Here is a 26,004-nt window from a genome sequence, read left to right on the forward strand (position 1 = left end):
TGAAGTCTACCATCCGACTGTGTTTATCTGCAGAGTTATCAAGTCTTTGAACAAGATTTATCCATTGTTATGGTGTTGTGGATGCTACTGGGGGACAGTGCCAGGAGTGTCATACTAGTTTGGTTAATTAGTAAAATGTTTTTAAAATTTAATTTTAAATCTCAAATTATTTTTTCATTCTATGAGCTTTTTATTATTTAAAAAAATTATTAACGTAAACTGTTTTACATTAAATATTATAGAAAAACCTTCAAATATTATTTCCATATCTACTTGCAGGCAAATCCAACTGCGGACTCCATACTACAAGCAGAAGATTCTCGAGCGAACCTCACCCATCATCTCGAGTGAAGCTTTCACCAACACTCTAGTCAGTCACCCACTCGTCTTGCTTGTAGAACACACCTAATAGTCACCCACTCGTCCTGCTTGTAGAACACACCCAACAGTCACCCACTCGTCCTGCTTGAAGCACACACCTAACAGTCACCCACTCGTCCTGCTTGTAGAACACCCCTAATAGTCACCCACTCGTCCTGCTTGTAGAACACACCTAACAGTCACCCACTCGTCCTGCTTGTAGAACACACCTAACAGTCACCCACTCGTCCTGCTTGTAGAACACACCTAACAGTCACCCACTCGTCCTGCTTGTAGAACACACCTAATAGTCACCCACTCGTCCTGCTTGTAGAACACACCCAACAGTCACCCACTCGTCCTGCTTATAGAACACACCTAACAGTCACCCACTCGTCTTGCTTGTAGAACACATCCAATAGTCACCCACTCGTCCTGCTTGTAGAACACACCCAACAGTCACCCACTCGTCCTGCTTGTAGAACACACCCAACAGTCACCCACTCGTCCTGCTTGTAGAACACACCCAACAGTCACCCACTCGTCTTGCTTGTAGAACACACCCAACAGTCACCCACTCGTCCTGCTTGTAGAACACACCCAACAGTCACCCACTCGTCCTGCTTGTAGAACACACCCAACAGTCACCCACTCGTCTTGCTTGTAGAACACACCCAACAGTCACCCACTCGTCCTGCTTGTAGAACACACCCAACAGTCACCCACTCGTCCTGCTTGTAGAACACACCCAACAGTCACCCACTCGTCCTGCTTGTAGAACACACCTAACAGTCACCCACTCGTCCTGCTTGTAGAATACCCATAATAGTCACCCACTCCTCCTGCTTGAAGAACATACCTAACAGTCATCCAATAGAATGCAGACATCAGCATCCATCACTAGTGTAGATAACCACACAATCACTAGTGTAGACAACCACACAATCACTAGTGCAGACAACCACACCATCACTAGTGCAGACAACAATCTCTAGTGCAGAAAACAATCACTTGTGCAGCTAACAATCACGATTGCAGACAACATTCGCTAGTGCAGACATCAATCACTAGTTTAGACAATAAACACTAGTTCAGACAACAATCACTAGGTCAGACAACTACAACTATCTCACACATTGATAGGCAGAACTTCAGAAATTTTATCATAAAACAATATTGTTACTTGTTATTATATAAATATATAATATATTCTACGATGAGTGAGTGCATGAAGAACTGATCAATGTACCGTTGTGGGGGGCAGGTAGCGAGGATCGGCCAACATAACGACTGCTTCCTCGCCTCAGACACGGATTTCGGCACGTACGTTAACAAGGCGATGGCGTACCCATACCTGAAGAATGAAACACTGTACCTCTCCATGGGTGGTGAGACTTGCGCGAACAACCCCCCCAGGTTAGTTGATGACCAGTAACTACAGCTGCACTTAACGTGTCCCCAGGTCAGTCATGGTGATGACCAGTAACTACTGCTGCACTAAACATGTCCCCAGGTCAGTCATGGTGATGACCAGTAACTACAGCTGCACTAAACATGTCCCCAGGTCAGTCATGGTGATGACCAGTAACTACTGCTGCACTTAACGTGTCCCCAGGTCAGTCCTGGTGATGACCAGTAACTACTGCTGCACTAAACATGTCCCCAGGTCAGTCATGGTGATGACCAGTAACTACTGCTGCACCAAACATGTCCCCAGGTCAGTCCTGGTGATGACCAGTAACTACCGCTGCACTAAACATGTCCCCAGGTCAGTCATGGTGATGTCCAGTAACTACTGCTGCACCAAACATGTCCCCAGGTCAGTCATGGTGATGACCAGTAACTACCGCTGCACTAAACATGTCCCCAGGTCAGTCCTGGTGATGACCTACCTGCTCATCACATAACACACTGACCTACCTGTTCATCACATAACACACACTGACCTACCTGTTCATCACATAACACACACTGACCTACCTGCTCATCACATAACACACTAACTCTACCTGCTCATCACATAACACACACTGACCTACCTGGTCATCACATAACACACACTGACCTACCTGCTCATCACATAACACACTAACTCTACCTGCTCATCACATGACACACACTGACCTACCTGCTCATCACATAACACACACTGACCTACCTGCTCATCACATAACACACACTAACCTACCTGCTCATCACACAACACACTGACCTACCTGCTCATCACATAACACACTGACCTACCTGGTCATCACATAACACACTGACCTACCTGCTCATCACATAACACACACTGACCTACTTGCTCATCACATAACACACACTGACCTACCTGCTCATCACATAACACACACTGACCTACCTGCTCATCACATAACACACTGACCTACCTGGTCATCACATAACACACTGACCTACCTGCTCATCACATAACACACACTGACCTACCTGCTCATCACATAACACACTAACCCTACCTGCTCATCACATAACACACACTGACCTACCTGCTCATCACATAACACACTAACCCTACCTGCTCATCACATAATACACACTGACCTACCTGCTCATCATATAACACACTGACCTACCTGCTCATCACATAACACACACTGACCTACCTGCTCATCACATAACACACTGACCTACCTGCTCATCATATAACACACACTGACCTACCTGCTTATCACATAACACACACTGACCTACCTGCTCATCACATAACACATACTGACCTACCTGGTCATCACATAACACACTGCCCTATCTGCTCATCACATAACACACTAACCCTACCTGCTCATCACATAATACACACTGACCTACCTGCTCATCACATAACACACTGACCTACCTGCTCATCACATAACACACACTGACCTACCTGCTCATCACATAACACACTGACCTACCTGGTCATCACATAACACACAAACCCTACCTGCTCATCACATAACACACACTGACCTACCTGCTCATCACATAACACACTGACCTACCTGGTCATCACATAACACACTGCCCTATCTGTTCATCACATAACACACTAACCCTACCTGCTCATCACATAACACACACTAACCCTACCTGCTCATCACATAACACACTGACCTACCTGCTCATCACATAACACACACTGACCTACCTGCTCAACACATAACACACTAACCCTACCTGCTCATCACATAATACACACTGACCTACCTGCTCATCACATAACACACTGACCTACCTGCTCATCACATAACACAAACTGACCTACCTGCTTATCACATAACACACACTGACCTACCTGCTCATCACATAACACATACTGACCTACCTGGTCATCACATAACACACTGCCCTATCTGCTCATCACATAACACACTAACCCTACCTGCTCATCACATAATACACACTGACCTACCTGCTCATCACATAACACACTGACCTACCTGTTCATCACATAACACACACTGGGCTACCTGCTCATCACATAACACACACTGACCTACCTGGTCATCACATAACACACAAACCCTACCTGCTCATCACATAACACACTGACCTACCTGGTCATCACATAACACACTACTCTGCCTGCTCATCACATAACACACACTAACCCTACCTGCTCATCACATCACACTGACCTACCTGCTCATCACATAACACACACTAACCTACCTGGTCATCACATAACACACTAACTCTACCTGGTCATCACATAATACACACTGACCTACCTGCTCATCACATAACACACTGACCTACCTGCTCATCACATAACACACACTGACCTACCTGCTCATCACATAACACACTGACCTACCTGCTCATCACATAACACACACTGACCTACCTGCTCATCACATAACACACTGACATACCTGCTCATCACATAACACACACTGACCTACCTGATCACCACATCACACACACTGACCTACCTGCTCATCACATAACACACTGGCCTACCTGCTCATCACATAACACACACTGACCTACCTGCTCATCACATAACACACACTGACCTATCTGCTCATCACATAACACACTAACCCTACCTGCTCATCACATCACAATCTGACCTACCTGCTCATCACATAACACACACTGACCTACCTGCTCATCACATAATACACACTGACTTACCTGCTCATCACATAACACACACTGACCTACCTGCTCATCACATAACACACACACTGACCTACCTGCTCATCACATAACACACACTGACCTACCTGCTCATCACATCACAAACTGACCTACCTGCTCATCACATAACACACACTGACCTACCTGCTCATCACATAACACACACTGACCTACCTGCTCATCACATAACACACTAACCCTACCTGCTCATCACATAACACACACTGACCTACCTGCTCATCACATAACACACTAACCCTACCTGCTCATCACATAACACACACTGACCTACCTGCTCATCACATAAGACACTAACCCTACCTGCTCATCACATAATTGTTACGGCCCTCTCGGGTCGCAACCGGGTTCTTTCTCTGATGTTGTTAGAGGTAGGGTATCCGGCCCCAAGCTAATAGTGGCTTTCAAGGGATGTGATCCGTAACGCAAGTACATTAAAGGGGAAGGGAAATAAAGGCAAAAACTTAATAATATAATTATTACCGTCACCATAAATAATATATAAAAGGTTACACAGGGGGGGGGGGGTTAAACACTATTATGTACAACGTAGTCTTCTCCTGAAGACGCGGAGTGTTCCACGGTGCTCGACGATGCTAAGGTCTTAGTCCTCTGGTGGCCTCACGACGAATCCTTCGATTCTCTTGAGTCTACTCTGGCCACAGGCCAGCCAAATCACAGTTCCACTGGGGGCACCGTCGTGGAGGCCTTCAACCACAAATCCAGCCTGCCTGTAGCTGGCAGGTTCCAATCAGCAACGCTGGTTAGGCCACTCCACGATCGATACTAAGGTCGCGAGCCCTAGTCAGGAGCCTCGTGTGATCCCACAGGTCACTCTCCTCACTACAAGACCCCAGTGGTTAAGCGTCTCCACCAGTCAGTCCCGGGTACGACAATCCCTCAACTGCCTCGTCACAGGCAGGCTAACACCACAGTGTTCATCCGGGGGGTGACTCACAGCTGCTGCAGCAAATACTTGGAGACAAGACGGCTGCCTTGGGTAGACTAATCCAACTTCCATTACAGCAGTCCCAGGTCGACTCTGTAATCAGACACGTCATCAGTAACAGGGACACTCTAGGGCACCTCACTTACAGGCTTAGACACAAACGCCCAACGTATCCACTCCATAGATGGCGTTGCTGTCTAAGCTCCACCTCACCAGAGGTCAGCACCGGCTGTGTTATGAGCTGATCAGGACGGGAAACTAGCCCTTGTGGCCAGTATATCTCGTCCTCACTAGGTGGCATCGTCCATTTGGAGGGGGTTTCGGGAGCTGACCCACAGATGGCGCGGTCGTCACTGCTCCGTGCTCGGACGCTGGGCTCGGGTCCGTAACAATAATACACTCTGATCTACCTGCTCATCACATAACACACTGACCTACCTGCTCATCACATAACACACACTGACCTACCTGCTCATCACATAACATACTGACCTACCTGCTCATCACATAACACACACTGACCTACCTGCTTATTACATTACACACACTGACCTACCTGCTCATCACATAACACACACTGACCTACCTGGTCATCACATAACACACAAACCCTACCTGCTCATCACATAACACACACTGACCTACCTGCTCATCACATAACACACTGACCTACCTGGTCATCACATAACACACTGCCCTACCTGCTCATCACATAACACACACTAACCCTACCTGCTTATCACATAACACACTGACCTACCTGCTCATCACATAACACACACTGACCTACCTGCTCATCACATAACACACTAACCCTACCTGCTCATCACATAATACACACTGACCTACCTGCTCATCACATAACACACTGACCTACCTGTTCATCACATAACACACACTGACCTACCTGCTCATCACATAACACACTGACCTACCTGCTCATCACATAACACACACTGACATACCTGCTCATCACATAACACACACTGACCTACCTGCTCACCACATCACACACACTGACCTACCTGCTCATCACATAACACACTGACCTACCTGCTCATCACATAACACACACTGACCTACCTGCTCATCACATAACACACACTGACCTACCTGCTCATCACATAACACACACTGACCTACCTGCTCATCACATAACACACACTGACCTACCTGCTTATCACATAACACACACTGACCTACCTGCTCATCACATAACACACACTGACCTACCCGGTCATCACATAACACACAAACCCTACCTGCTCATCAAATAACACACACTGACCTACCTGCTCATCACATAACACACACAGACCTACCTGGTCATCACATAACACACAAACCCTACCTGCTCATCACATAACACACACTGACCTACCTGCTCATCACATAACACACAAACCCTACCTGCTCACCACATAACACACTGACCTACCTGGTCATCACATAACACACTACCCTACCTGCTCATCACATAGCACACTAACCCTACCTGCTCATCACATAACACACACTAACCCTACCTGCTCATCACATCACACACTGACCTACCTGATCATCACATAACACACACTAACCTACCTGGTCATCACATAACACACAAACCCCACCTGCTCATCACATATCACACACTGACCTACCTGGTCATCACATAACACACAAACCCTACCTGCTCATCACATAACACACTGACCTACCTGCTCATCACATAACACACACTGACCTGCCTGCTCATCACATAACACACTGACCTACCTACTCATCACATAACACACACTGACCTACCTGCTCATCACATAACACACTGACATACCTGCTCATCACATAACACACACTGACCTACCTGCTCACCACATCACACACACTGACCTACCTGCTCATCACATAACACACTGACCTACCTGCTCATCACATAACACACACTGACCTACCTGCTCAACACATAACACACACTGACCTACCTGCTCATCACATAACACACTAACCCTACCTGCTCATCACATCACAAACTGACCTACCTGCTCATCACATAACACACACTGACCTACCTGCTCATCACATAATACACACTGACCTACCTGCTCATCACATAACACACACTGACCTACCTGCTCATCACATAACACACACTGACCTACCTGCTCATCACATAACACACTAACATTTGCTCCCACTCCCACAGATCAAGCTGCCCAACAGCACTGCAGGAGATGGCGGAGCTCCACTACAGGTTCCTTAATGTCGACTACATTCAGGTGGTTCTGGACGCTTGGAGGACCCAAGGCTGCTTTAACACGGTCAGTCCCGCCGGCTGGCAGGCGAGGGTGTGTGGGGGAGGTGTGTGGCAGAGGGTGTGTGGCAGAGGGTGTGTGTGGCAGGGTGTGTGTGTGGCAGAGGGTGTGTGTGGCAGAGGGTGTGTGGCAGAGGGTGTGTGTGGCAGAGGGTGTGTGGCAGAGGGTGTGTGGCAGAGGGTGTGTGGCAGAGGGTGTGTGGCAGAGGGTGTGTGGCAGAGGGGTGTGTGGCAGAGGGTGTGTGGCAGAGGGTGTGTGTGGCAGAGGGTGTGTGGCAGAGGGTGTGTGGCAGAGGGTGTGTGGCAGAGTGTGTGTGACAGAGGGTGTGTGGCAGAGGGTGTCTGGCAGAGGGTGTGTGGCAGAGGGTGTGTGTGGCAGAGGGTGTGTGGCAGAGGGTGTGTGGAAGAGGGTGTGTGGAAGAGGGTGTGTGGAAGAGGGTGTGTGGCAGAGGGCGTGTGACAGAGGGTGTGTGGCAGAGGGTGTGTGGAAGAGGGTGTGTGGCAGAGGGTGTGTGGCAGAGGGGTGTGTGGCAGAGGGTGTGTGGCAGAGGGTGTGTGGCAGAGGGTGTGTGTGGCAGAGGGGTGTGTGGCAGAGGGTGTGTGGCAGAGGGTGTGTGGCAGAGGGTGTGTGTGGCAGAGGGTGTGTGGCAGAGGGCGTGTGGCAGAGGGTGTGTGGCAGAGGGTGTGTGGAAGAGGGTGTGTGGCAGAGGGTGTGTGGCAGAGGGGTGTGTGGCAGAGTGTGTGTGGCAGAGGGTGTGTGGCAGAGGGTGTGTGTGGCAGAGGGTGTGTGGCAGAGGGTGTGTGGCAGAGGGTGTGTGGCAGAAAGTGTGTGGCAGAGGGTGTGTGGCAGAGGGTGTGTGGCAGAGTGTGTGTGACAGAGGGTGTGTGGCAGAGGGTGTGTGGCAGAGGGTGTGTGGCAAAGGGTGTGTGGCAGAGTGTGTGTGTGGCAGAGGGTGTGTGGCAGAGGGTGTGTGGCAGAGGGTGTGTGAAAGGGGGTGTGTGGCAGAGGGTGTGTGGCAGAGGGTGTGTGGCAGAGGTTGTGTGGCAGAGGGTGTGTGGCAGAGGGTGTGTGGCAGAGGGTGTGTGGCAGAGTGTGTGTGGCAGAGTGTGTGTGACAGAGGGTGTGTGGCAGAGGGTGTGTGGCAGAGTGTGTGTGACAGAGGGTGTATGGCAGAGGGTGTGTGGCAGAGGGTGTGTGGCAGAGGGTGTGTGTGGCAGAGGGTGTGTGGCAGAGGGTGTGTGACAGAGGGTGTGTGGCAGAGGGTGTGTTGCAGAGGGTGTGTGGCTGAGGGTGTGTGGCAGAGGGTGTGTGGCAGAGTGTGTGTGTGGCAGAGGGTGTGTGGCAGAGGGTGTGTGGCAGAGGGTGTGTGACAGGGGGTGTGTGGCAGAGGGTGTGTGGCAGAGGGTGTGTGGCAGAGAGTGTGTGGCAGAGGGTGTGTGGCAGAGGGTGTGTGGCAGAGGGTGTGTGACAGAGGGTGTGTGTGGCAGAGGGTGTGTGGCAGAGAGTGTGTGGCATGGGGTGTGTGTGGCAGAGGGTGTGTGGCAGAGGGTGTGTGGCAGAGGGTGTGTGGCAGAGGGCGTGGGGTAGGTGTGTGGCAGAGTGTGTGTGGCAGAAGGTGTGGGGCAGAGGGTGTGTGGCAGAGGGTGTGTGGCAGAGGGTGTGTGACAGAGGGTGTGTGGCATAACCGCACCTTACCTTGGGGTTTGGGCACCAAGATACAAGGTGAGGCCCAGGGGGACTCACAAGGTGTAGCCAGTCCATGATCCAAGAGGTATTGCACCTCAGCACGCATGACTTCCTTCTTGCTCGGGCTGATTCGGTAGAAGGGTTGACGAATCGGCCGGGTGTCGGGGAGCAGTTGGATGTCGTGCTGGGTAACATTACACTCTTGGGGATCATCTCGGAACAACTCTTGATGTGGCACCCTCTGCCATACACCCTCTGAAGATCTTGACGAGAGGTGCACTATGATTATCCTGAAAGTATTTGGGAAGATCATTAAGGATTTCGGAATTAGAAAGCGCTGACTCCTTGTCAGTGCTTTCGGGAGGAGAAGCCGGGAAGGTCTCACTGTGGATGTAGGGTTCTGTGAAAGTAGAATAGTTAGTCAGGACAGTGGGAGGAGTACCATTATATTGCTTCAGGAGGTTGACGTGGCACAGCTGGGTCTTCCGCCGCCTATCTGGAGTCTCTATTACGTAGTTGTTATTATTCCTGCACTCTTTGACGCAGTAGGGTCCTGAAAACCTGTTTTGTAAAGGTGAACCTGGGATAGGGAAATAGGCAAGGACGAAGTCTCCCGGCTTGAATTTTCTTACTTTGCTGGTCTGGTCGTAATGAGTCTTCATTCTCACCTGGGCTTTCAATAGATTATCATGGGCAAAGCGGTGGACTCTCTCTAGAATGTGTTGAAGGTTTTGAAGAAACTGGGGCACATTCTGATGCTCACTGAAGGTGGCATCTCTGAGAGAGTCTTTGAAAGCCTTAAGGGGAGTACGGCACTTACGGCCGTAGAGCATCTCATAAGGAGATACTCCTAGGGACTCATTGGGGAGAATTCTGAAAATACACATTATAAGGTCAATCTGCTTATCCCAATCCTTCGAGGTTTCACTACAAAACATTTTCAAGAGTGCTTTGATGGTCTGATGACTACGTTCAAGAGAACCCTGTGAAGCAGGATGATAGGGGCTGGACAATACCTGTTTGATGTTGAACTCCTCCAGTGTCCTTTTGAAGAGATCACTGGTGAAGTTGGTACCACAGTCACTTTGAATCTCCCTGGGAAATCCGTATTGAGTGAAGATCTTCAATAGATGTTTTATAACCGTAGCAGCCGTGATGTTCTTCACTGGAACTGCTATGGGAAATCTGGTGGTAGGACACAGGATGGTTAGGATGTAGGCGTTACCTGAACTGGTCCGAGGTAAAGGACCAACACAGTCTATTATGAGTCTGTGGAAAGGTTCCGCAGGCACCTGTATGGGAATCAGTGGTGCTCTGGGAATGGAGATGTTCGGTTTGCCTGCCATCTGACATGTATGACACTGTTTTACGTACTGTTTGACGTTATTTACCATACCTGGCCAGTAGTAGTCTTGACGAATCCCATGGTAAGTCTTGTTGAAGCCGTAGTGGGAGAATGCTCCGTGGGCCAGGTGTAGAATAGTGGGCCGCAGGCTGGTGGGAATCACAAGTTGTTCGATATTGGCCCAATCGTCCTCCTCCTTCAGTTTACTGGGTCTATATCTGCGGTAGAGCAAGTCGTTCTCTAGGAAGAACCCAGGAATACTGTCGGGTTGAGTCTCAGCCTGGAAAAACAATGGTGTTAAAGTAAGATCTTCCCTCTGCAACTTACGGAACTCCAACTTGGTCAGATGCGGGGGTAGTTTCTGAGGGTCTTGAGGGACAGCGGTAGCAGTAGAGTCAGCTGGCTGTGGACGTGCGGCTTGTGCACGGGTGGTCACGAGAACCGGAGGAGAAACTTCATCACTCTCTTGAACCTCTGCTGGAACATACTCTAGAATAGGGTTTATTGGCACAGAGTTACACACCTGGGGTTTGTCCATGACGATCAGGTTGGTCGGTTGCAGGTCTTCTGCCAAGTCGTTGCCTAGGAGAAGTTGCACTCCAGGCATGGGAAAAGGCTTTTCCCTGACGGCGACTTGGACTTCCCCGTTCACGTAGGGACAATCCAGGTGGACTCTGGCGAGAGGGTATGGAGTGGTAGCAGTGAGGTCAGTGATGAAGACAGTTTCTCCGGTGTAGACGATGTTGGGCACAGCCGACTTCAAGATGATCGATTGTAGAGCCGCTGTGTCCCTCAAGATCTTCAATTTGAAACGTCCCTCCGGATTTGAACCGTTGGCAGAGACAGTTCCAGTATACAGATGGTTACTGAAAAGAGAAAGATCATTAACATCAACACCAACATTCATCACATGCTTACCGGACTTAGGAGGAGTTGGTTTGGGTCTTTGTTGGTCAGTGGTTCCCTTGTATTGAGACTTACCACACTTGTCTATGGTATGTCCATAGAGTCTACAATACTTGCAGTACAGTTGTGAACCAGCTTGATCGGGGCTCACCTTCTCGTAACTGTACCACGACTTCTTACTGGAGGATGGTTCGGGTGTCAGCCGGTGGATGAGGCTGTAAGTGTCAGCCGACTTAGCACACTTCAGGTAGTCGGTTTCTTCTTTATCTGCTAAGTAGAGGCGGACAGGAGGTGGCACACGTCTCAAGAATTCTTCAACAAGCATCAGGTTGACGAGTTCTGTAAAAGTAGAGACATGTGCTGCTTCCAGCCATTTCATGAAATACCTCCGTTTCGTGTTAGCAAACTCGAGGAAGGTAGTGGTACTTGCCTTCAGGTGGTCACGGAATTTCCTTCTATAACTTTCAGTAGAGAGGAGGTAGGCGTCCAACACTGCTTGTTTCAGAGTGTGGTAGTCATTCTCAGACGCCAAAGTACTGAGTGTGACTGCAGCTCTACCTGTAAGATGGACTCTGAGAAGTGTGGCCCATTGGTCGACAGGCCAACTGAGTTGATTAGCAAGGGTTTCAAAGGTGGTAAAGAACACATCAACTTCTGCTTCTACAAAGGATGGCATTAACTTACTTGCATGTGATATATTAAAACTGACGGGAAGATTGGCAGTAGCTTGCTGGCGCTGAGTGAAGTGTGAAGTTTCCAAGGCGATTTCGCGTTGACGACACTCTAGAGCCAGAGTCGCTTGTTGCTTGTCATGCTCGCGTTGCATCTCCAACTCGCGTTGTTTGGTTTCAAGCTGTACGCGTTCCCGCTCCTGGAGTGTTTCAAGCTGTTCCTGGAGGGCGAGTCCACGTTCGTGTTCTTCTCTCCTCAAAGCAGCTTCGCGTTCTTGTTCTTCTCTCCTCAAAGCAGCTTCGCGTTCTTGTTCTTCCCTCCGTATGGCAGCTGTTCGTTCTTCAATCTTTGCCAGTTCTAGTTTGAGTTTCAGCGTTGCCAAGTCAGGTTTATCTGCAATATAGTAAGTTTCATGAGTTTCAGAGTCTATCTTACCTTGCTCTAAATAGTAATCCAGCAACAGGTTGTGTAGGTCATTTTTGTTGGCTTGGTAGGGAACTTCTAGTTGATACTCATGTGCAAGAGTTTGTAATTCAGTCCTCTTGGCACGACTTAAAGTCCCTATTTCACCTGCTGGATTTGTACGGAAAGCTTGGAGACGAAACATGGTGAAATTAGCAAATAAAGGTACACGAATATTCAATAGTGAATGTCAGAAACAGGACAACGTGGCAACTGGTACCTATCCTGTGAGATCTTTAACAATTAAAGTTAAGTAAAAGATGTTAAATGATTAAATTAAATCAAGGGCGCAGGAAATCTTGTACCCGGTACTCATGTAAGAGGATAAGGGCAAGAAAATCCTACTAACAAATGAAACAGAGTTTCGAAAACAAATGAAACAGTTAAATGCTTCAAAAGTAAAATTGGTAGTCCAAGGATGTAGGCATACCTTGCCACGTCTCTATAAGACATAAAGCAAGTTTTTCCTACTGAATTTAATATGATACTTACAGAATTAGCGAACTTTTGTGCTCTGAAAAAATAAGCTAATTCCCTACCGTTGTATGTATCATCATCTCTGACTGACGTGTAGGGGTGCGAGGTGTCAACTGGTGACGAGAACTGCTGCTGAGGTCCCAATTCAGCAACTAAAGTTCGAGCTAGAGGAACTATGGCCCTCTTTGTCCTCCTACAGTCAGATTGCAGAAGATTGGGTACTCTTGACCCGGGGCAGACCACAGTACCAGGGTACCAATATGATGATCCGTCAAAAATGAGAAATATTCAAGGGACAAAGATGGTAAACACGAGTAATAACAAGGAGGGAGAGATGACCAATTAAGAGTATGACTGCGGCCTACAGTCACCACGTAATCCAAAGTTGTCTCACCTTCACTATATGTTACTCTCGTAATGCACAATACACCGCACCTTATAAAAAATGAAATTGAATATGAAAAATAGTAAAGCTACGTTAACAAATTTAAATACGCTTACCATAAATTACCACTTGGCACCAGTACCTGAGTGAAGCTCCTAGGACAGGCCCCCATATAACTTGTGACGGTAACGCGTTGGTGTTCGGCTGTTTAAGGCTAGGGGTATGGCCTCGTCACATAGTTATAAAAAAAAATAGAAAACTGGAACTTCGTCTGTGGTAAGGTAAGGAGAAGACACACAAAACACAAGTAAATTTTAACAATGAAATTTTAATTACGTTAAATAAATCAAAACATAAAAAAATGGACAAACAAATTTGTATAATAAAATCAATCAATCAAAATAATAAGAATAATTAAATGACACAATGAAAAGTTACGTTAAGATAAAATAACAAGAAGTGCAACACAAAATAAAGGGAAGGTGCTGGAATATTGGCTTTAAGCTACCACCTCTCTCAGTACACGCTAACGTCTAGCCGGGAGGAGTGGTAACCACGAAAGCACTGAACATTCTGAGGTCTGAGGTCGTGGCGACCCCAGACATCAAGTAGTATGGGGGGTGAGTGCAGTTGCAGCCAGACTGGCGACCAATCAGCGGACCCGGTAGCGATCAACAGGTAGTTTGGCGGTTTGAGTCTGAACAGGTGTCTTCTGGCTGCATACGTTTTGCTCTCTGGCAAACCTTGCTGGTGTTGTTGTCGTTGTTGGACATTTCTTCCATAGTAGTTTTATATAATTTCAACGACGTAATTGTGGAGGGAAGAGCAGGCTCAATCTCTTGAAGGAGATTATCGTCACAATATATATATATATATATATATATATATATATATATATATATATATATATATATATATATATATATATATATATATATATATATATATATATATATATATATATATATATATATATACATATATATATATATATATATATATATATATATATATATATATATATATATATATATATATATATATACATATATATATAACTGAAAACTCCAGACCCCATTAGTGACTCGAACCCACACAGCCAGCCAGGAGCACTATGCAATGGCGTACCTGGTACCTTAACCACTCGACCAACTGTGATTGAGACAATGGTAACCGAAACAAAAGACAATGGTAGCCGAGGCTATTTCCCCCACCATCCCTACGTCACTTTGTGGTGAGCCTGGGCATAGACTGTGTATCAGACATCAAATTACCTCACTTTGTGGGGCCACGTGAGCAACACAAAATGCAAACAAGCTTGAATGGTCCTCAAGCATATATGTAATTGAAAACTCCACACCCCAGAAGTGACTCGAACACAGACAGCCAGGGGCACTATGCAACTGGCATATCTGATACCTTAACCACTTGACCAAGCTACGGGCTCGCCATAGCCCATGTTACTTGGAACTTTTTGTTCCAGGTAGCGAATCTTTAACAACAACAACTTGACCAACTATAACTGTACAAAAGACGATGGTAGCCAAGGCAATTTTCCCCACCATCCCGACGGCACTTGGTGGTGAGCTTGGGCATAGTTATTTCATCAAATCATCTCACTATGTGGGGCAACACGAACAACACAAATGCAAACAAGCTTGAATGGTCCCCAAGCATATATACAACTGAAAACTCCACACCCCAGAAGTGACTCGAACACCTTGGAGAGGTGACAAGTCGCCAATATACGTTATTCTTTAAAAAAGACAAATATTTTTCGCAAATGAACCTCATACTCTCTGACTAAACTAAATTCCAATGGGTAACGAAGGACACTACAGCCGAATTGAAAACGAAGGGAAACAGATTGATCAAAACTGTGAACGCCAAGAAATCTGGACGCCACCTGCCGAAGGTTATTGGGGAATACAAACCGTGTATGCATATGGAAATATCAAGACCCACAAGCCTGGAAACCCACTTTGGCCAATCATCAGCCTACACCCACATACAGACTGGCTAAGTGACTCAAGGGATTGCTGACTCCTTATGTACACCTGTGTTTTCAGTCTGAAGTCTCCAAAGGAATTTGTTGACTTACTGCGGGGAACACGAGCCACAAGGCAAACGGGCCACAGCGTCGTTGGATATAGAATCACTGTTTACCAACGTACTTGTGGATGAAACAATCGGGATGATAGCGGACAAAGTGTATCATGATCCGGCTTGTACTCCTCTTGACATGCCAGAAAACATAATTAGGAAACTACTCCAAGCTTGTACTAAAGAGGCACCCTTCTTGAGCCAGGATGGGCACATATATAAGCAAGTAGATGGGGTCATGTCGGGGTTCACCATAAGAGGGTGTGCAACAGTATACACAAGGTCACTCACCGTAGCCCTGCGGGTCTTCACTCTATCCTCGCGGCGCCACTGTACGCCAGGAGAGTATCCCAGTCAATCCCAACCGGCCTCTGATCGAGAATGAGTGAGAACACAGCTTGTTCTCTTTACAGCTGTGTGCCCGCCCCGACAAAAGGCTCTACTATTAACCACAAGGTCGCCAACTGGTGTTTCCGGTGTGCAGTAACACGTCAGTGGTTTTGTTGAATTGTGGTAACAGTGGCAAGAGCACACTCAATAGGTCTGATATCAGGCAGGTATTTATTTCTATCACTCTATTTCCTTTCATGTATTATATAGCACAAGAAATATGGAGGGGATGATACAAACGCCAAGGTATTTTGTGTTTTACTTAAAACTCAAGACATCACATCTGTATATCAACAAGTAAACAGCTATTTCATGCGTAAGTCGCTCGTTCCCACATATAATCATGAACTCGCCAAGCTGGCAATGCTCCCCCTCACGTTAATGTCAAAATCAGCTGGGCGACTCCCCCCCCCCCCACTGTCTGATCTCTTACTGCACTTGTTTGTTGGCGAAATATGCCTGTTTCTTTAAATTCTCAAGGATCACTAAATGTTCAAACAACACAATATCTGTGACAATAGCAATAGAACGTAAATACTTCGCTGCACTGATCTTGAGCTCAATCAAACATTTCTATATTAATGAACACAATAATTCACTACCATGGTATAACACACTGTCCCTCATTTAATGATAACGCATGCAAGTATATATTACTGGAGTTCTAAGTAATTCCTTTCATGGGCGAATATTCAATTGATCACTGCACACATGAATGGTTATTCAATACACAAGCATAGACATATATATATATAGATAAATCATAGATATCAATAATAGTAATTGTTATAAAAATGGATGTGGGGCTTCTATGGGGTACTGGTACTATTAAGGGGTAAGGGTAGTTAGAAGACAAGAGTATCAAATATGGGAGAGCTAAAAGGCCCGGCCCCCAAAATAAACTATCCACAGCAGTAATAACTTGCTACTAGACCATATATGTTAGTCTAAGGGTTGATCAATGCGCTCCCACACTGGAAGAAGAGATACTCAGTAATTCATGTACTTATTTATTAACCCCTTAATAACCCCCCATATACACTCACACCAATAACAATAATAATAATAATAACTTTACCACACTATCTTACATTAAAAGCCTTGGTCCACATAGGCAGGATACAAGGTTACACTAATAACAAGCTAGGGTAAAGTACTACTGGATAAGCACTGAAGCTGGATGCAGCTTAGGGTAGTGAGACCATGTGGTACCCTAACACAAAACACAACACTTAGGGGTAAACAAAACACTGGCAAATACTAACCCCAGGTCTCACCAATCGTTACTACCAGAGTAGGTACACTTAATAATGCCCCGTACTTAACTTAAGGATACAGGAACTTCAGGTAAGGGAAATAAGTAAGAGGAGAAGGGAGAAGAGGAGGGGTGCAGCCACAGAGTAGGTCTCGTCCGCACGCCACCAGCCAGAAAAGAGAGCGAGCTCCTCGCGACCTGCTGGCCTCCCTCATGTCGTGGTGCCGGAAGGAGCCTAATTGATCGTGCAGCTAAGCACATTAAAGATCTTCCCCTATGCAATGTATTGTTACTTTACAAATGATTAGAAAGTATTAGTAAGCAAAGTTGGTGCCTATGTTATTATTTAATAATCAACCCCCAGCTCAGTCTTTAAATGCTCTTTGAGAAACAACAATAGTCTTATGTCTGGCAGGGAAGATACAAACAATTGCCGCTAGTGATGCACCTAACTGTACTACCAGAAAGTTTAATAGCACAATTTTGACCTCTGGTTTCCACTGGAGAACCCAGGGTCGTAACACTCCTCCCCCCTTCAGAGAAAAAAAAAATGTGACTACTAGAATAGTAGTCATATCTTTTGTAAGAGTATACAGACAATAAAAAGAAAAAACATGACAAAAACAAAAAAATCAATCAAAAACAATTTCTCTGCAAAAAAAAAAAAATACAAGGGAGGTCTCTGAAAGAAAAAAAAACATACACAAAAAAATAAAAGAACATGGAAGTAAATAAATTGGACACAGAATATTTAATGTCACAGGAGAACCTAAAAAAAATTAACTAAAGCATGACAGTTGGTAAATGGCTTTCTGTGGCTCAGATGAATGTTATTCAGGCAACCGGGACAGAGCGTCGGCTATCACATTGAGTCTGCCCGGTAGGTGGGTAATGGAAAGATTGAAGTCCTGTAGGTACAACGCCCACCTGAGGATGCGTTTATTCTTACCCCTTCATCTGAGTCAGGAAGACTAGTGGATTATGGTCCGTGTACACTTCCACTATATTACCTGTGAGGTAAACTTCGAACTTTTTACATGTTAACACTAGCGCCAACGCCTCTTTTTCTACCACTGAATAATTGCGTTGCGCCTTGTCGAATTTCACAGAGTAATAATATACTGGGTGTTCCACCTGATCATCCCCAGTTTGCAACAACACTGCACCAGCACCCGAGTCAGACGCGTCAACATGAATTTTAAACGGTCGGTCGAACCTTGGACTAGCAAGCACTGGGGCGGAAGCTAAGATCAATTTCAAATTTTTAAATGCCTCTGCACAGTCTGATGACCACTTAAATTTAACGGCTTTCCGCAACAAGTCTGTGAGAGGAGTGGCAACACTGGAAAAGTTCTGACAAAAACGTCGATAGTACGCACACATACCGATAAATCTTTGAACGTCCTTTTTAGACTTTAGTACTGGATACTCCAGAATTGCATTGATTTTATCTTGCCGAGGTAACACTTTTCCTTGGCCCACTTCATAACCGAGGTACGTCACTGTGCCTTGGCCAAAATCACTTCTTTCCTGGATGACTGTGGGATATCAGCTGTTTAACCAGAACATAATTTGTAGTCTCACATACAACCAAAGTGTACTTAAGCTCTGCCTTTCCTTTCCAAAGGTGTTTATTTTTATTTTTATTTTAATTTTTACTTTATTTTTTGTTTGTCATCTTTGCCTGTTTTATACTCTTAATTATTTGTTCTTAGTTAATCCCCTTGTCACTAAACCTAGGGCTTTTTATTACCCTGTTAATTAACCATTACTAAGCTAATTATCTTCAAGATCATTTTTTTTTATGATTATTATTTTTCTTATTATTTTTTATTTTACATTTATATTGTCAGTCTCTACTGATTTTTTGTGTTTTATTTTATGTAACTTCTGTGTCCTCCCTGGCTATCTATTGGATCTTTATTTTACTTCTAAATTGTTACTATTTTATTGTATCTGCTCTTATTCTTGTGTTTTGCTTTATCGTGTATCTTGTATCGTGATCCCTCTGCATCTCTATGCACACTGATATTGATCCTGATCAAAATCTTCTGTCTCATATCTATACCAACCAGCACATTGATCATCATTATTGCAAGTATTTCACAGCACACCAGGCTAAAAACAAACTCCAAAATAGCACCTATCTATCAGTTTATAACCAAAATGTTAGATCACTTGGTAAACATTTTGACGATTTAAATGCACTACTCACAGCACTAGGTACTAAGCTATCGTTCATTATTTTAACAGAAACTTGGCTAAATAAAGACTATACCCAACTCTACAACTTAGCTGGTTATAAAGCCATTCATAACTGTAGGCCTAATAAAAAAGGTGGTGGCACAGCTATATATTACCGAGATACATTTATCTGCAACAGTGTTATTAGTGACAGAGATGACTACTGTGAATATACTTTTGCTCAGTTTACAATTAAATCCCTTAAATCCTCTTTGACTATTGGAGCCATCTATAGATTTCCTAATACTAACATAGCTTCTTTCTCAGACAACCTAAGGAATCTTATTATAAACAACAATCTCAACAAAAACCACATCATTCTGGGAGGAGACTTTAATATTGACCTGGGTCAACAAAATTGCTCTCAAGTTGACTATTTCCTTAACAGCATGGACTCCTGTATGCTAATCCCCACTATCACCAAACCTACCCGAGTCACTCAAACATCAGCCACTACCTTGGACCACATATGGACAAACATAACAGCTCCCCTTGTATCTGGTATAATCTACGACAGAACAACTGACCACTATCCTACCTTTCTCATAGCGAACATGGACATAACACCACCAAAAAGCAAGAAACTTTCATTTAGGCTACACAGTGAATCAGCTTTAGACAATCTTACAGAGGCACTTCACAATATTAACTGGGATTCTGAATTCAATAATACCCATGATATAAATTCATTAGCTAACCTCTTCCTCTCCAAAACTCTAAGCCTCTACAACCTTCATTGTCCCCTTCTTACAAAGCAAGTAACTGACAAAAGATTAAACAATCCATGGCTCACAAGTGGCATTCTCAACTCAATCAACAAGAAACATGAATATGAAAAGAAAGTTAGGATTGGCCTAGTTTCAAAGGAAGTAGCTAAAAGGTACTCATCAATGCTTACCAGTATCATAAGAAAGGCAAAACTTGCATATTATGTGAATAGATTCAATGAAGCAAAAGGCAACATGAAAAACACTTGGAAAACTATCTCTAGTATCCTAGGAACTAAACAACACTCACATAACCAAATAAAACTCTACAAGGATGGGGATATACCGTCAACTGATTTAGAAATGGCAAATGAATTTAATAGTTTCTTTTCATCGGTTGGTGCTAATCTTGCCAGTAAAATCCCACAGACCCAGACACATATTAACACATATCTCTCAGGCAGCTATCCAAACTCTCTTCTCCTTTCACCAATCAGCCCGGCAGATGTTGTGTCCATCATACACTCTCTAAAAACCAAGGCAGGGAACACCAGTGAAATTCCGTCCATTGTGTACAAGAGAGCCTCCCATGCCCTTGCCCCACCCATAGCACTACTGTTCAACAAATCTATAGAGTGTCACACCTTCCCTGATATCCTCAAAAAAGCAAGAGTAACGCCTGTCCATAAAGGAGGCAATCCGGCGGACATAAACAATTATAGACCAATATCAAATCTACCCATTCTATCAAAAATATTTGAAAAAATTATTTACAAACAGCTCTATTCCTACCTCGTAAAATTCGAAATACTCAGCCCCTGCCAGTTTGGCTTCCGGTCCCAAAAGAGTACCAATGATGCAATCATTAGTCTCCTTGACATTATCTACTCAGCCCTTGACAAAAATGAGTTTCCGATTGGACTCTTCATTGACCTAAGAAAAGCCTTTGATACTGTTAATCACAACTACCTCTTACTTAAACTCCAGCATTATGGAATCCGAGGCCTTGCCCTTGACTACATCCGATCCTATCTTAGTGACAGACACCAATATGTAACCATCAATGATACAACTTCTTCCACTCTACCAATTACCGTTGGAGTGCCACAGGGCAGCATCTTTGGACCTCTTCTATTTCTTATATATATAAACGATCTGCCTAATGTCTCTAATATTCTCAAACCTATATTGTTTGCTGACGATACTACCCTTATCTACTCAAACCTCAACCCACATACACTAAATAATGTTGTGAATAATGAATTAAAAAAAGTCCACTTATGGATGTCAACGAACAAACTAACATTAAACATCGAAAAGACTTACTACATCTTATTTGGAAGCAAATCATCAAATGCAATTCAGCTACAGATAGACAACATTAACATCAGTAATAAAAATGATGGCAAGTTTCTTGGCCTATTCCTAGACAAGAGACTCAACTTCAGCACCCACATTCAACACATAACTAAGAAAGTCTCTAAGACAGTTGGTATACTCTCCAAAATCAGATATTATGTTCCTAACTCTGCTCTCCTCTCACTATATTATGCACTAATCTACCCCTATCTTAATTATGGTATCTGTGCATGGGGGTCTACCACTGCAAACCACCTTAAGCCCATCATCACACAGCAAAAATCTGCTATCAGAATAATAACTAACTCTGCTTTCAGACAACACTCAGCTCCCTTGTTTAAATCTCTAAACTTGCTAAATATTAACTCCCTCCACACATTCTCTTGTGTCAACTACATTTACAAAACCCTGTTCTTAAATGCAAACCATGCTCTGAAACTCTCCCTGGACAGATGTAATAGGACCCATTATCACCACACCAGAAATAAATATCTCTTTGATATCCCCAGGGTCAAACTTAATCTGTGTAAACACTCTATGCAAATTAAGGGACCTAGTCTATGGAACTCACTCCCTAGTGAATTGAAAAACTGTAAAACTTTTGCCTTATTTAAAAGCAAAACCAAAAAGTACCTAACTTCATCTATTTAGTTTCCTACACTGAGCTTTAAATTTGCTCTGTACCTAGTGTTACCCAATCTCCTAATTTTTATGTAATATCAAACAACCTTATCATTGTGTTCATTGCTGTCTTCTTTTATGTGCTAGCCATATGCTGTATTGTGACTACCAATTTTTTGTCAACTACCATTCAAGCTGTCATTGCAATCAATCTTATATTGTTTCTGCTGTATTGTGCCTACCAATTTGTTGTCAACTACCATTTTAAGCTGTCATTGCAATCAATCATAGCTACCTATGTGCTTTAATATACTGTACCTATAATTTTCTCTCATCTTTTTTTTCATTCCATGTAATCTGTTATCATTTTTTGTCTATAAATTTTGCAAGTATTTACCTCCTTAAAATTTTCTTAGATTAAGGACCTGCCCGAAACGCTGTGCGTGCTAGTGGCTTTACAAGACTGTAATTACCATATTTGTATCCTCACATTCCTTATGTACATTCTTGTATATGCATAAATAAATAAATAAATAATGACACTTTTTAGCATTTAAGGTAAGATTTGCCCTTTTCAAGATGGCAAACAACTGGCGTAACCTAGCTATGTGGTCAGCCCAATTACTGTCAAACAGCACGATATCATCTAAATAAGCCTGACAATTTGGCACCTTAGTGAGTAGAGAGTTCATGAGTCTCTGGAACGTGGCAGGGGCATTACGCAAGCCGAACGGTAACACTTGATACTCAAAAACACCCTCGGGTGTCACAAACGCCGTTAGCTGTTTAGCACGTTCAGTGAGTGGGATTTGATAATACCCCCTCGAGAGGTCGAATTTCGAAACGTACTTGGCATTTCCCAACTCGTCGATGCAGTCCTCGAGGAGGGGCAGCGGATAGGCATCCACAATGGTCACCTTGTTGAGCTGCCGATAGTCGGTGCATAATCGCCAGGAGCCGTCTGGTTTGGGGACCAAAAGGCAGGGCGAGCACCAAGAGCCCTGGCTCGGCCGGATGAGGCCGTGCTGGAGCAAGAAGTCGACCTCCTTCCGTACGATGGCCTTCTTTTCTGGACTCATCCGATAGGGTTGAAGGCGAATGGGAGTGTAGTCCGTCAACTCGACATCATGGCAAATGGCATCAGTCTGGGTCGGGACCTCCCCGAACAGACTGGAGAATTCATCAACCAACGACTGCACCTCTTCACGTTGGGCCATCTGCAAATGGGACAGTTCCTCCACAGCATTCACAGAACTAGAATTATTGAAAATGAGATTAGTTGGGTCCCCAGAACAATCATCCCCTCTCTCACTGGAAATGGAAACATTGGTTAGTGCAATGGGCCTAGGTCCCTGGAACTTCTTCAGTCGATTTACATGTATGAGCATTACCTGGTTACGTTTGTCAGAGTGCCTCACTTTGTACGTGAGGTCCCCAGTCTTTTCTGTCACAATGTAGGGGCCTTCGTACTTGTGGGACATAGTGTTCCCTAGTCGAGGCTTTAATACCAGGACAGGGTCGCCAGGCTGAAATACCCGTAACTTAGATTTAGCATCGTTACGTTCTTTCATCTTTTCTTGGGCCTTGCCAAGATACTTAAATGCAGCCGCCTTGCAGTCCTTGAGTCTCTGGTGGTGTTGCGCAAAGAAAGCCGAACCTTCGGATAACGTTACGTTCCCTAACAGATTCTCCTGTAACATTTGCAAGGGTCCACGAACTTTATGGCCAAAGACTAACTCAAAAGGAGAACAGCCCAGTGAACTTTGTAATCCCTCTCTAGCCGCAAACAAAACATACGGTAAATTCTCATCCCAGAAGGTGTGGGAACTCTCGCACCATGTCTTCAACATCTGCTTCAGAGTTAGATGAAAACGTTCAATTACCCCTTGACTCTGTGGATGGTATGGGCTGGAAACCTTATGAGTTATTCCATGTTCCTTACAAAATTGCTCGAAAACATCAGACTTAAAATTAGTACCATTGTCAGTTTGCACGACCCGAGGCAGTCCAAAAGTGGAAAAAAATTGCAACATACGAGCAACAACAGTTTTTGCTCGGATGTTCCTTACAGCAAAAGCCTCTGGGTAACGAGTAGTGATACACATCATCGTGATTAGGTAAATATTACCAGACTTAGTTCTAGGTAATGGTCCAACACAGTCCATTACCACATGAGAAAATGGTTCCTCTGGCACGACAATAGGCCTTAGAGGAGCTTTAGGTGGAGTCTGGTTTGGTTTCCCAACCAGTTGACAAACAATACACGCATTACAAAATTTTGCCACATCGCTTTTCAGCTTGGGCCAGAAAAAATACTTTAAAATTTTGTGATACGTAATATTAATACCTTGATGTCCCCCCATAGGATCATCATGAGCAGCTGCCAAAACTCTTTCTCTATAGCAGGTCGGCAACATAACCTGGTGGACTACCTCCCACTCATTTGACAAGGGAGCACTCTGTGGTCTCCATTTTCTCATCAAAATCCGATCATTGTAGTAGTACCCAGTTGCTGCGTCTACAATTTCCTCCATAGAGACGGCTGTTTCATGACAATCTGCAAGAGTGGGGTCAGCTTTCTGTAACTCACTCAAGGAGGCATCTAGGCCTTGGTCAGATGCCATTGGCCGAGGCTCAACAGTGTTCTCCTCCATCTCCCCACTACTCTCGGTAGATGGTGGTGGCAGGTTCTCCACAATGTCCTCGGCCACGTCATCGAGTCGGGCCATGAATGTGTCCGCGAGGTCCACTTGGTTTTCACCACTCGGAAAGTTCCTTGTGTCCTCGGGATTTACCACCTTGGCAAGCACAGGGCTGCCCTTACATTTAAGTCCCATAGACCTGGTCACCGCGCACGCAGGGTACACAACATTATCCTCTGCGGCGGGTGGATCCAGGCAAACCTTAGGGGTAGGCAACATAATAGGCAGTCTGGAGTCCCCTACCTTATCCCCTGCTAAATCATTACCAACTATTACATCAACATTAGGAAAAGGTAGGTATGAAGTGACTCCGACTGTACAAACACCCTTGTGGAAATCAGATTCCAGGGTAACCTTATGGAGGGGTACTGCCCGAGTATCACTAGTGACACCCTCGACCAGTACCACCTCTCCAGTGTCGAGTGTTGGCACCTTGCAATGCACTCTCTAAAATTAAAGTCTGGATGGCACCGGTGTCTCGGAAGATCACCACGTCCTTCCAGGAAGAACCCTCAGACAAAAGTAGTCTCCCTTTCGATAAGAATGGGGTAAGCAAGTCCAACCACTGTGGGTTGGAGGTCTTACTCCCTAACCCTTCCGAAGGCCTCAAGCCCTGTGTCACAACTAGAGCATTGGGTCTTTTTTCTGGGTGCAGTTGCCAACAACGGCTAATAGTGTGGTTTGGACGATTACAGTGACCACAAAAACGTCGGGGAGAAGAGACATTACTAACAGAATTACCCTTCGGTTCACCTTTAGGTGCCGTTGGGCTAGACACTTTAACAGGGTTAGTTATGTCTGAAACAGAAGGTGCATTAGGTAAAGGGTTAGAATGAGCTGGTCTGGACTGGCTGTGGGTATAAGTTTTGCTACTCTGTGGGGTATAATTATTTTTATTGGGCCTTTTGCCCGCCAATTGGTAG

The 26,004-nt window shown here is 45.0% G+C and overlaps 1 protein-coding gene across 1 annotated transcript in view; it reads left to right on the forward strand.

The window, feature by feature from the left end:
* The window catches only part of LOC123749033 (uncharacterized), a 121,338-nt gene that overhangs the window by 52,918 nt on the left and 42,416 nt on the right, over positions 1-26,004 (forward strand). The window contains exons 5-7 of the mRNA XM_069326606.1: positions 280-370; positions 1,625-1,776; positions 7,659-7,773. Coding sequence (XP_069182707.1) covers positions 280-370; positions 1,625-1,776; positions 7,659-7,773 — 358 coding nt within the window. The remainder of the gene's footprint in view (positions 1-279; positions 371-1,624; positions 1,777-7,658; positions 7,774-26,004) is intronic.

Source organism: Procambarus clarkii, chromosome 2 (genome assembly GCF_040958095.1).
Source record: "Procambarus clarkii isolate CNS0578487 chromosome 2, FALCON_Pclarkii_2.0, whole genome shotgun sequence".
Classification (NCBI taxonomy): Eukaryota; Metazoa; Arthropoda; class Malacostraca; order Decapoda; family Cambaridae; genus Procambarus; species Procambarus clarkii.